The 12,596-nt window shown below is 45.9% G+C and overlaps 1 protein-coding gene across 1 annotated transcript; it reads right to left on the bottom strand.

Annotated features, from left to right (window-relative positions):
* Positions 1–322: 322 nt before the first annotated feature.
* On the bottom strand, positions 323–5,497 carry FAM187B (family with sequence similarity 187 member B). The gene is made up of 2 exons (XM_059666857.1): positions 4,396–5,497; positions 323–1,440 (listed from the first exon to the last, which is right to left on the bottom strand). Exons 1-2 carry the CDS (start codon positions 5,178–5,180, stop codon positions 1,053–1,055), a joined length of 1,173 nt encoding a protein of 390 aa, XP_059522840.1. The 5' UTR covers positions 5,181–5,497; the 3' UTR covers positions 323–1,052.
* Between the last annotated feature and the right edge of the window lie 7,099 nt (positions 5,498–12,596).

Here is a 12,596-nt window from a genome sequence, read left to right as displayed (position 1 = left end):
TGAAGCGTTTGAGTTTTGACCACACCAGGGAGTCCATAAATATTTGCTATTATTATCATTGTTGTTCTCTGCCCCTGCTTCCCACTGGACCCCCCTTACGTCTCCATGAACATCTCCCATTCTACAAGACCCCTTGGTCTGGGAACCACGTGAAACCTTACGAGTTTTGGCAAAAGTGCCTGGTATGTGAGGGGTGAGCTCTCCTCAGTGACAGAAATCCTGCGCTGGAAGCTTCAGATCTGTTCTGTAGTTGCTTCACAATGAACTATCAGGGCAATGAATTTCACCGGCATTAATATTTTATTGCTCACTATTTCACTCTGCCAAACAGTGTATATAATTTCTGGAATAGTTAGTCCCAGTGATTTCTGTGGGCTGCCTGGACCCACAGGTCCCTGGTGGAGGGACCTGTCTACATTTGGGGTCTGAAGGGGCTCTCTCCACTGCAAGACAGGAAAGGTGGTGTGTGTCCCACTGTCCCAGGCCACCCCTGTGGCAGCACCTTCTGACTTGGAGAGATATAGGGAAGCTGAAAGGCCATAGGCACAGTTGGGGCAGGGTGGGGCAAGGGGCAGGCAAGGAAAGGCAGCGGACCAGGTCAGATCTGGGGGGACTGAGGTTACCCACTCCCCTCCCTGTCTTAGTCCTTGTCCTTAGGAGAGTGCAGTGAGTGAGGCGGTTACAGTTTACCAACCCCAGGCATTCCTCCCCCGATGGCCTCGTTCCACCCCTCCTTTTTCCCTTGTGAGGAATACAGGGCTTGAGCCAGGCAACCTGGGTTTGAACCGGAGCCCCCCGCCCCCCTCTTCCAATGACTAGCCAGGTAGCCTTCTTGTCTCAGTTTCTCATCTGTGGAATGGGGATTGCTAATGAGTTAACAGCAGAACCTGGAGCAGGGAAGAGTGCAGTCACTCTTAGCTGTGGCCACGGGTATTTGGCCCTTATGCCTTCGGAGTGTGGTGTGGGGCAGGCACAGGGCAGAGGCTGGGGAAAGGACAGTTGAGGTGACGAAGGCTCAGGAGGCCAGGTCTCCTGAGGACTGCAGGCTCACTTTATTTCACCAGAAGCACCTGTTTTCTTCTTTTACTCCGTGACGGGCAGAAGAGCTTGAGCAGCATCCCGAGCAGGCCCAGCATGGTGCCCACCAGCAGCAGCTTCAGGCCCTTGAGGCGGGAGTTGCTGGCCTTCCCCTTCCAGGCCTCTCCTGCCTCTCGCTGTTGTCTAGCTTTCTCTCTCTGCAGAACCTCCATCGTACCCACATGGGGCCTGGGGTTGAATCGAGCCACGAGCTTCTGGTGCACGAAGCACTGGTAAATGGCTGGCCGGAAGACCTGCAGCCGCCTGCCCCCAGTAGCGGGGTCCAGGACGGTGCTCAGGTCCTGGCCGGAGAGCTGGCCCTGCCAGGTCAGGGACTTGCTGTCGGCTTCCCAGATGATGGGCCTGCAGAAGAGGACACGGTCAGTGGCAGCCCCCAGGGAGGAAAGGACAAATGTCCGAGGGAGGTGGAGACAGCAGCACCTCCCCGGGGAACAGCAGACAGCACCCCCTCTGAGGAGCACTATTGAGCCGGGAGCAAGGGGAGGGTGGGGGCAGGACGGCTGAGAGTTTTTGGAGCCCTACCCCTTACTGAGTGGGCGACTTGGCCAAAGGCTCCAGCTGTCTGAGCTTACATTTCCCCAATCGGAACCCTGGGGGGTAGTAATGGTACCTACCTCAGAGTTTATTCAGAGGTATTAGCGAGAGTGCTTGCTGGTCTAAGTGATCTGTGGCCCCTGTACCTGCTTGGCTTTGTCTCCTCCACTCTCCCCTCTCCTCTGCCCCAGCCACACTGGCCTCCTTGATGTTTCTCTGACATGCTGGACAGGGTCCCTGCCGTTACCCTCAGGGCTCCCTCTGCCTGGAACGCTCCCTCAGCGCTCTTGGCTCCCTCACATACCTTCTCAGAGACGCCTTCCGTAACCTTCTTATTTGAAATTTTCACCTCACCCACTCCCATTCCCCCCTCACTGCCCTTATCACCACCTTAAATACTGAATATTTTATTCATGTGATCGATTATCGCTCCATGAGGGCAGGAATCTTTTTCAGTTTTGTTTTGCACCGCATCCCCGGTACCTGGATCAGTGCTTGGTTTATAAACACACTCAGTGGTAACTGAGCAGCATTTTAAGTGAATAATTTGGAAAGCAAATAAGCGAGCAGGCATAAAACGCACCCGTTGTGTGAGGAACAGAGGGGACACTTAGAAGACAACATCGGCAGGGCAGATAATCATACAAGCAGTGACATCTATCATTGTGCAGCGGTTTGCCAGACACTGTTGTGTCTTCCCAGTCATCCGTCCCCTTAGACATCACAATGAACCCATGAGGCCAGGGCCAGCCAGACCTCTGTACTGAGTTGGATAGTGAGGTTTTAATCAGACCTCAGAATGTGACCTTATTTGGAAATAGGGTCATTGCAGATGTAATTAGTTAAGACGAGGTCAGACTGCAGTACAGTGGGTCCTAAATCCAATATGACTTGTGTCCTTAAAAGAAAAGAAGTGGGCTGGCCTTGCTCAGCGGTTCCTTCTAGTCAAGCCTTTGCCAACCACTCTTGCTGGTGAGGGTGGTTTGAGATCTGTGGGCACCCTCCAGCCTTTTTCTAAAAAAAAAAAAAAAAAAAAAAAGAAAGAAAGAAAAAAGGGAGAAGAGCCACAGAGACACAGGCACACGGGACTAACACTAAGTGATGACAGAGGCAGAGATTGAAGTGATGCAGCTATAAACCAGGGAAGGCCCAGGATGCCAGCCACCACCAGGAGACAGGAAGAAACAATGATTCTACCAGCATCTCAGAGAGCACAGGCTCTGCTGACCCCTTGATTCTGGACGTCTAGCCTTCAGAATTGTGAGAGATTAAATTGCTGTTGGTTTAAGCCACCCAGTTCGTGATACTTTGTAATGGCAGACCTAGCAAACTAACACAACCCCTATTCTACAAACAGAGAAACTGAGGTCTAAAGAGACACCAGAGGCCAGAGTCACATGGCTGGAAAATGGCAGAGCTGGGACCCGAACCCAGGCCTAGCTGAGCCCAGAGCTTGAGATAAAAACCTCACACAAAGTGCCACTCCACCTGGCTCCCTAAAGACACGGGCAATTCTTGAAGCCTCTCTTGCCTCTTCCCTCAAGTTCCCAGTGACTGGCACTTGGGAAACCCTTGCCTGGCAAAGGACATGGAGTAGGTGTCCCAGTCTAGATGGGAGGAGGGATTCATCGTGCACTTTCCTGCACTTATGAACTGTGGTATTTTTTAGGGAGTAGGTATTGCTTTTATACTTAAAGTGGGAGGAAGGAGGAAGGGAGACAAAATGACAGGAGCATGAGAAAAAAGAGAGAAATAGAAGTCACAATGGAATAAACAAGAAAGAGAAAACCAGATGGAGGTGGTGAGGCCAGATTCCACAGAGCCCATAGCTGCAGAGGCCCCAAGAGGCTGTGATGGCTCTCCCCTTGCAAGAGAGGGGCTGCCACTGGGGTGTGTGGGGAAGGAGGGCAAGGGGACCTCCTGGTGTGTGTGAGATGAAGGGTCTGCACTGCCACTTCCCACCACAAATCTCCTTGAGCAAGGACTGCCTCCCTTCCAGCTGCAGTTCCCCACCTATCAATGGACTTCCTTGGAGTCCACAGCTCCTGGGGCCAGAGTGGAGGGATGGGAGAGGGTGTGGTTTGTGAAGAGAGTTTGCCCAAGGCCCATCCCCAGTGAAACCAGGAGTGGTTGTAGTTCTTATTACTGGGGTAGGGGCAGGCAGGTTGGGGAAGAGAAGGAAAATGGGGAGATTTCCCAGGGGCTCCAGGCAGGAAGACAAGAACATGAGTGAGCTGCAGGAGGCATCCCCTGAAGGGCATGCCTAGGGCACTGTCCTGTCCTCTGGAGCCTGCTGACCCTCCCAGATGAGTCAGAGGCCTCAGAGCCCCACAGCTACCCAGGCTTCCCCCAGTACAGCCCCTCCACTGGCCTGGGCTTCTCCCATCCCCACCCTGACCACTCTGGGCTGCATTGCTGCTGGGCCGGTGGCTTCCTGAGGGCAGGAACTCTGAAGACTACCATGTCCACCACACTGTCCAGCACAGGGCCAGGCACAGTCAGCCAAGCCCTCCCCGAGTGTTAGATGCTCTTCTGGCTGTGTGAAGCAATAGTGTGTGGGCACCAGGGGGTTCTTACCAAAGGAACAGCTGAAGAAGCCAGTGCAGAGACTGTGGGGCTGACCCATGTAGGGAACCCGCCCCTTCCCCGCCCCGCCTGCCCCCCTACCCCCCGCCCTTCTCTCCATGGATTAACCATGAAGGTTCCCAGACTGAGAGAGCCTGGCTAGGGGCCAAGGGCAGGGCTGGTGTGCACTTCCACTACCTATAGATGGATCCTAAGAAGCAGGTGAGCCATGCAGATCCTGACTCCTCACTGAGCTCGAAGTTGTCAAAAGCAATTTCAAAGGCAATGTTCTTCGTATTTGATGTTTCACACTGGACATGGCAGGCTTCTATCTGCATCTCAGGTCGCATGCGGCTGGACCACAGCCTAGCATTTCCCAGGTAGAGCAAGCAGGGGACGCAGTTCCCCAGAGGCTCCTGGATGTAGCAATACCCCAGGCGTTTGCGCTCACCGGGCTCGCCACAGCGGTTACAGTCTTGCCAGGGCTCCCAGTGGGTGAAGATGATCTCCTTGCTGCCCAGACTCAGGGTCTCATTCTGCAAAGGCTTCTGGCCCAGGTCTCTATGTGTAATGTGCAGGGTGCTAATGTCCTGGAAGTCAATCTCATACTGCACCACTTGGATGTCTTTCTTGTCCCGACAGCTGTATAAACCCGTCTGGGATGGCAATGGACTTCTAATGAGAATGCTGCCTTCAGACATTGCTTCTATGTTTGAAACGCTGAGCGGGTGGATGGACCAGTTGGTCCCATCTTGTAGGAAGTAGTAGTACCACTGTGCACCAGAGGCGTTGCAGTACAGAGAGACATCATTGTTGGAAAGTAGGGCTCGTTGGCATCGCTTGCTATGAGGACAGCTGATAGGAACATAGAAACCCAGCAGTGGGACAGCAAAGCTGAGCAGCAGCCATGGGGTGGTCATCATGGTGGACTGGGACTGTGGCAGTGGGCCGGGCACCACCCTGGACATTGTGAGGTCACTCATGAAGCTCAGGCTTCAACCCTGGGCAGCAGAATGAACTGGGGTACACCCCATGGGTGTGTAAGGTCACAATCCCTATTTGTTTTGTGACAAATGAGCAACCCTATTTAATTCTCTCCCAAGCCCTCCACTTTGCTTGGGTAGGAGGAAGCTTAATTTGTCCATTCAGGATTCTCACTACCACCCCCGTGCTTTGGCATTAAAGTGTCACATGTAAACCTTCAACATGTTTTCCCTGAACACCTACTATGTTCTGGGCATACTTCTTAGTACTGGTTATGGAGAGATGAATAAATCCTCTGGTTACCATTCTGACCTCCTACCTCTTCAGCCCTCCAGCCATGTTAGCCTCCCTGCTGTCCCCTGAACACAAAGCAAAGGGCTCCTGGCTCAGGACCTTTGTACATGCTAGTCTCCGGCTCTTCCCACAGATATCTGCATCACTCAATTCATTTTAGCTCTTATTTCTTGCCACTCAATTATTTTTTATTTTTCAGTTACAGTTGACATACAATATTATATTTGTTTCAGGTGTATACCCCAGTGATTTGAAATTATATAACTTACCAAGTGATCATCCCAATAAATCTTGTACCTTCTGGCACCATACATAGTTATTAGAACACTAGAGGCCTGGTGCACAAATTCGTGCACCAGTGGGGTCCCCCTGGCCTGTGGGATTGGGCTGAAACCAGCTCTCCAACATTCCCCAAGGGGTCCTGGATTGCGAGAGGGCACAGGACAGGCCAAGGGACCCCACCGGTGCACAATCAGGACCAGGGAGGGATGCAGGAGGTTGGCCAGCCAGGGAGGGACTGCAGGAGGGCTCCAGGGGGTGTCTGGCCAGTCTCACTCAGTCCCTATCAGCCAGATCCCAGCAACAAGCTAACCTACTGGTTGGTGCATCAGCCCCCTGGTGGTTAGTGAACATCATAGCAAGCAGTTGAGTGGCCTTAGCATATCGTTAGCATATTACGCTCTGATTGGTTGAACGGCCGACCACACAACCAGTCACTTAACATATTAGGCTATTATTATATAGGATTATTGAGTATATTGATATATTGCCGCACTTTACATCCCCATGACTATTCTGTAACAACCATTTTATACTTCTTTTTTTTTTTTTAAAAAATATACTTTATTGATTTTTTTTACAAAGAGGAAGGGAGAGGGATAGAGAGTTAGAAACATCAGTGAGAGAGAAACATCAATCAGCTGCCTCCTGCACACCTCCTACCGGGGATGTTCCTGCAACCAAGATACATGCCCTTGACTGGAATCGAACCTGGGACCCTTCAGTCCACAGGCCGACGCTCTATCCATTGAGCCAAACTGGTTAGGGCCATTTTGTACTTCTTAATCCCTTCATCTTTTTCACCCATCCGCCAACCCCCCTCTCATCCAGCAACCCTCAAAATGTTCTCTGTATCTGAGTCTGTTTCTATTCTGCTTGCTAGTTTATTTTGTTTTTTTAAATAGTCAATTGTTGATAGGTAAGTATTTATTGCCATTTTATTGTTCATATTTTTTATCTCTTCCTCCTCCTCCCCTTCTTCTTCTTCTTCCTCCTCCTCCCCTTCTTCTTCTTCTTCCTCCTCCTCCTTCTCCTCGTCTTTTTCAATCTCTTTGTGATTGAATCTCTTTCAGTGCTTTGTGATTTTCAGTATATAGGTCTTTCATGTTCTTTGTTAAGTTTATTCCTAGGTATTTTATTCTTTTGGTTGCAATTGCAAAAGGAATTATTTTTTCTTTATTTCCCCTGAAGTTTTGTTATTAGTATACAGGAAGGCAATGGATTTTTGCACATTGATTTTGTATCCTGCAACTTTACTGTGTTTATTAATTGTTTCTGATAGTGTTTTGGTGGGGTCTTTAGGGTTTTCTATATACAGAATCATGTCATACACAAAAAGTGACAGTTTGACTTCTTCCTTCCCTATTTGGATGCCTTTTATTTCTTCCTCTTGCCTTATTGCTCTGGCTAGGACTTCCAGTGCTATGTTGAATAGAGTGGTGAGAGTGAATATCCTTGTCCTGTTCCTGATTTTAGATGGAAAGCTTTCAGTTTTTCACCACTGAGTATGATATTAGCTGAAGGTTTATAATAGACTAGAGGCCCGGTGTACAAAATTCTGCACAGGTAGGGCATCTAGGCCTGACTGGTGATCAGGGCTGATTGGGGCCTTCTGGCTACCAGCTGGGACCTTCCTTCTTTCCGCACTGCCCCCTAGTGGTCAGTGCACATCATAGCGAGTGATAGAACTCCCAGTCTCCTGGTCAAACTCCTGCAGGGACACTTTGCATATTGATTTGCATATGTTGAACCATCCTTGTGCCCCTGGAATGAACCCCACTTGATTGTGATGTATTATTTTTTTATGTACTGTTGTATTTGATTTGCTAGTATTTTGTTTAGGATTTTTGCACCTGTATTAATTAGAGATAGTGGTCTGTAGTTTTATTTTTTTGTGTTATCTTTGCCAAGTTTTGGTATCAGGGTTATATTGGCTTCATAAAATGTGTTAGTAAGTACTGCTTCTTGTGGGGGGGCCCTGTCTAGAGTGTTCAAAGACATTCTGAGTGTGGGAATCCTAATCAGGATGTTACTATACGCAGGTGCAAAAGCAAGGACGCAGTAAGCTATATACTGTGCAGGCATGCCTTTCTGTTGCCCAAATACTGAGGTCACTATTTGGCATAAAGCCTCTCTTGTTTGGCCTTTTTTTGAGCTTGTATATAAGTTGCCACTGACCAGCCAGTGAGAGGCTAATGTTATGTGAGGCTGCTTAGTCGGGCTACTGTGTTTATATAGCTCCTATGTTGGTGGCTACGTTGTGGGGAAGATGTATTACTGACCAGCTGGTGCTGGCTATTTTCACTAGGATGGCTCCAGTATTTGCTACTGTATTAGCAAGGACTACTTTACTAGACTACTTTGTCTAATAGCTCCTTAGTAGCAATGGCTACTTGGGCTACAATAAAGACTCTCTTATATGCCCATGACTTCTCATGTCTTCTCTGTCTTCAATCCAATAGGAAGATATAATGATCCTAAGTTTACACAAACCTAAAAAAGTATAAAGCAACACCTGAAAGTACTAAATGTTGAAATAGACAAATCCAAAGTGGAACATGGAAACAAAAATTTAGTAGAGAAATGGAAGATTTGGACCATACAATATAGACTTGACCTAATTCATATACAGGGTGGGGCAAAAGTATGTTTACAGTTGTGAGTACATGAAACACAGAGTTTATTCTTATATTATTATTTATAAATTATTGTATTATTTTCCATATGAACTACTATAAATCTGCTTTTTCCCCACTCTGTACATGGAACAGTGCACTCAAATTTAGAACATATGTTCTTTTCATATTCACACGAAATATTTGTCAGAACTGACTATATTTTAGGTCATTATTGTTAAAGAAATTGAAATGCATTTTTAATATTTGGAATTAATCTGGGCACATAAGACAAAAAGATAAGAACATTACCATATATTTGAAAATTATATAATGAAATGTCTAAATAACCAATGAGTCAAAAGTGAAATCATAATTGAAAATAAAAAGTATTTTTAATTGACTGGAGATGAAAATATAACTTATCAGACGTTGAAAAAAGACATAGAGGAAGACATAAACAGATGGAAGAACATACCGTGTTCATGGATTGGTAGAATCAACATCATTAAAATGTCCATACTACCCAAAGCAATCTATAAATTCAATGCACTTCCCATTAAAATACCAACAGCATACTTCAGAGATCTAGAACGAACTTTCCAAAAATTCATCTGGAATAAAAGAAGACCCCGAATAGCTGCAGCAATCCTGAAAAAGAACAAAGTAGGTGGGATCTCAATACCAGATATCAAGTTGTATTACAAAGCCACTGTTCTCAAAACTGCCTGGTACTGGCACAAGAATAGGCATATAGATCAATGGAATAGAATAGAGAGCCCAGAAATCGGCCCGAACCAATATGCTCAATTAATATTTGACAAAGGAGGCAAGAACATACAATGGAGCCAAGATAGTCTCTTCAATAAATGGTGTTGGGAAAATTGGACAGATATATGCAAGAAAATGAAACTAGACCACCAACTTACACCATACACAAAAATAAACTCAAAATGGATAAAGGACTTAAGTGTACGACAGGATACCATAAAAATTCTAGAAGAATCCAAAGGCAAGAAAATCTCAGACATATGCCGAAGCAATTTCTTCACTGATACAGCTCCTAGGGCACTTGAAACTAAAAAAAAAATGAACAAATGGGACTACATCAAAATAAAAAGCTTCTGCACAGCAAAAGAAACCATCAACAAAACAACGAGAAAACCCACTGTGTGGGAAAACATATTTGCCAATGACATATCTGATAAGGGCCTAATCTCCAAAATTTATAGGGAACTCATACAACTTAACAAAAGGAAGATAAACAATCCAATCAAAAAATGGGCAAAGGACCTAAATAGACACCTTTCAAAAGAGGATATTCAGAAAGCCAACAGACATATGAAAACATGCTCAAAGTCACTAATCATCCGAGAGATGCAAATCAAAACAGCAATGAGGTACCATCTCACACCCGTCAGACTGGCTATCATCAACAAATCAACAAACGACAAGTGCTGGAGAGGATGTGGAGAAAAAGGAACACTTGTGCACTGCTGGTGGGAATGCAGACTGGTGCAGCCACTATGGAAGACAGTATGGAGTTTCCTTAAAAAACTGAAAATGGAACTCCCATTTGACCCTGTGATCCCACTTCTAGGAATATATCCCAAGAAACCAGAAACACCAATCAGAAAGGATATATGCACCCCTATGTTCATAGCAGCACAATTCACCATAGCTAAGATCTGGAAACAGCCTAAGTGCCCATCAGTAGATGAATGGATTAGAAAACTGGTACATCTACATGATGGAATACTATGCTGCTGTAAAAAGGAAGGAACTCTTACCATTTGCAACGTCATGGATGGAACTGGAGAGCATTATGCTAAGTGAAATAAGCCAGTCAATAAAGGAAAAATACCACATGATCTCACTCATTCATGGACAATAGAGAGCATTATAAACTTTTGAACAATAATAGATACAGAGGCAGAGCTGCCTCAAACAGATTGTCAAACTGCAGCGGGAAGGCCGGGGAGGATTGGGGGGCAGGAGGTAGGGGGGTAAGAGATCAACTAAAGGACTTGTATGCATGCATATAAGCATAACCAATGGACATAAGACACTGGGTGATAGGGGAGGCTAGGGGACTGTCTAGGGCGGGGGGATAAAATGGATACATATGTAATACCCTTTGTAATACTTTAAGCAATAAAAAAAAAAAAGAAAATATAACTTATCAAAACTTGTGAGATGCAGGTAAGTTGTGCTTAGGGGAAAATTTATTGTCTGATTACATATTTTGGAGGGAAAAAATAAAACTAGAGATCTAACCAATCTCAAATATCAGAAATCAATTTGATAAAAAAACAAAAAAAGTACAATAAAAAAATTAAAAAGTCAATTCTTTAAAAAGGTGAATGATACTGATAAAGCCCTAGCAAGATTGATTAAGAAAAAAGAGAAAGGACCTACATAATGAATATCAGTAATGAAAAATGAGACATTACTACAGATCTTAGAAGAATATTACGAACAAATTTTGGGCAAAACTTATGAAAATTTAGATGAAATGGATAAATATATTAAATAAATCAACATTGGCACAAAAAAAGTATCTGAAGGATTTTACATTTACTATTAAAGAAATTTAATCTGAAAGTTAAAAACATTATACCCATAGAGATCCAAGATGGCAGCAGAGTAGGTAGAAGCTACATTCACCTCCTTCCAGGACCAAACTGAAATTACAACTAAATTATAGAACAATCATCCTGAATAACCAACTAAAGACTAGCTGAAGAGAAGTCTTATAATCAAGGATTTACAGAAGAAGCCACATTGAGACTGGTAGGAAGGGAAGAGATGTGAAAAGATCTGGCCTCATTCCTATAGGTGGCAGCTGAAGTTTTGAAGGGATATCTCAGCTGCAAATTTCTGAGAAGTTTGGGGTTTAAACCCTAAGCCAGGCTCCTCAGCCTAGAGAACCAGAGCTGGGAGAAGACCACATAACATCTGGCTGTGAAAAGCAGAAAGGTTTCTGTACACAGAGAGTACAAAGGGTCTGCTAAAGACACAGGCACCCTCATGAAGGGCCAACACACAAAATTTTGTTCACAGCCACTCAACCTGAACTCCAGTAGAGGGAGGGTGAAGCAGACTAGAGTTGCGTGAAGAGAGTCTGGGGTTCGTGGCTCAGGGAGGGAGTTGAAGGGAAAGCCATCAGGATCCCTGTGCAGAGCCATTGTCCCATACAACGGGTTCCATCTTGTTTGGGTGGAACTCCCTTCCATGCAAGCATCAGCCTAGGGGAAAGCAAAAGCCCACCTTCTGCTCTCCCTCTTGCCCCACCCAGTGGACCTATGTCCTGCTGATGAGTACAGACTCTTTCAGTGACTGAGCCTAATAGGCAGCTGACAGGTGGAGGCAGACAAAGGCAGTTGGAGGCAGATCTCATTGGGGTGCCTTGGGACTTTTTCTGATCTGCCACCAGGCCCGGTGCTAGTAAAAGCTGGCCTTGTTTTGTAGCTTGGTCCTTCCCTCACAACCATGCCCAGCTGAGGCAGCCACAAAATGTAGATTGCAAGTAGCTCCAAACAGGCTGCCAAGGGCCCATCACAGGTAGTGTCTTACACTGGCCTGTACCAAAATTTCTCCCAAGAGGCCTAGAATCAACACACTCAGTGGCCAGCTTCAGACAACATCAGAGGAGGATCAACTAAGATTCATAGACAGCATGCCCAAAGGGAGATCTTGGCAGGCACCAAACCCTGCTGAGGAATATTTAGCTTCATGTGGTCAGCACCTGCACAGCAACTGCACACTGTGGTCAGAGTTGAGTCTCACAGTAAGCCAGCCTGAGAGTCAATCCCATGAATGACTAGGCCAATAGCAATCAAGACTTAATTACAATAGGAGGGCTCACACTAAGGACATTCCTATAGCACCCAGCTCAGGTGATCAATGAGCCTGCACCACTGGACCCCACTGTACACCTACTACATAAGAACAACCAGCAAAAACCAAGAGTCATAGCAATTCTACCTCATGCATAGAAACAAACACAAAGAGGCAGCTAAAATGGTAGACAAAGAAACAGGCCCCAAATAAAAGAATAGGAGAAATCTCCAGAAGAAGAGCTAAATTAAATGGAGGCAAATAACTTATCAGATATAGAGTTCAAAGTAATGGTTATAAGGATGCTCAACAGCATGAAAAAGGATACAGAAATGAAAAAAAGAACCAATCAAAAGTTCTTCATATGAAATGAAGAACACACTGGAA

Source organism: Myotis daubentonii, chromosome 15, assembly GCF_963259705.1.
Source record: "Myotis daubentonii chromosome 15, mMyoDau2.1, whole genome shotgun sequence".
Classification (NCBI taxonomy): Eukaryota; Metazoa; Chordata; class Mammalia; order Chiroptera; family Vespertilionidae; genus Myotis; species Myotis daubentonii.
The sequence above is the reverse complement of the archived record's forward strand: the minus strand, read 5'-3'. Positions and strand labels throughout refer to the sequence as shown.

What these genes read in the sequence shown, in the direction of transcription:
- FAM187B (XM_059666857.1), bottom strand. Translation starts at nt 5,180, where the DNA reads ATGAGTGACCTCACAATGTCCAGGGTGGTGCCCGGCCCACTGCCACAG. An exon ending in TTCTTAGGATCCATCTATAG is followed by an intron (nt 1,441 to 4,395) that starts GTAGTGGAAGTG and finishes CCTCTTCTGCAG; the next exon opens with GCCCATCATCTGGGAAGCCG.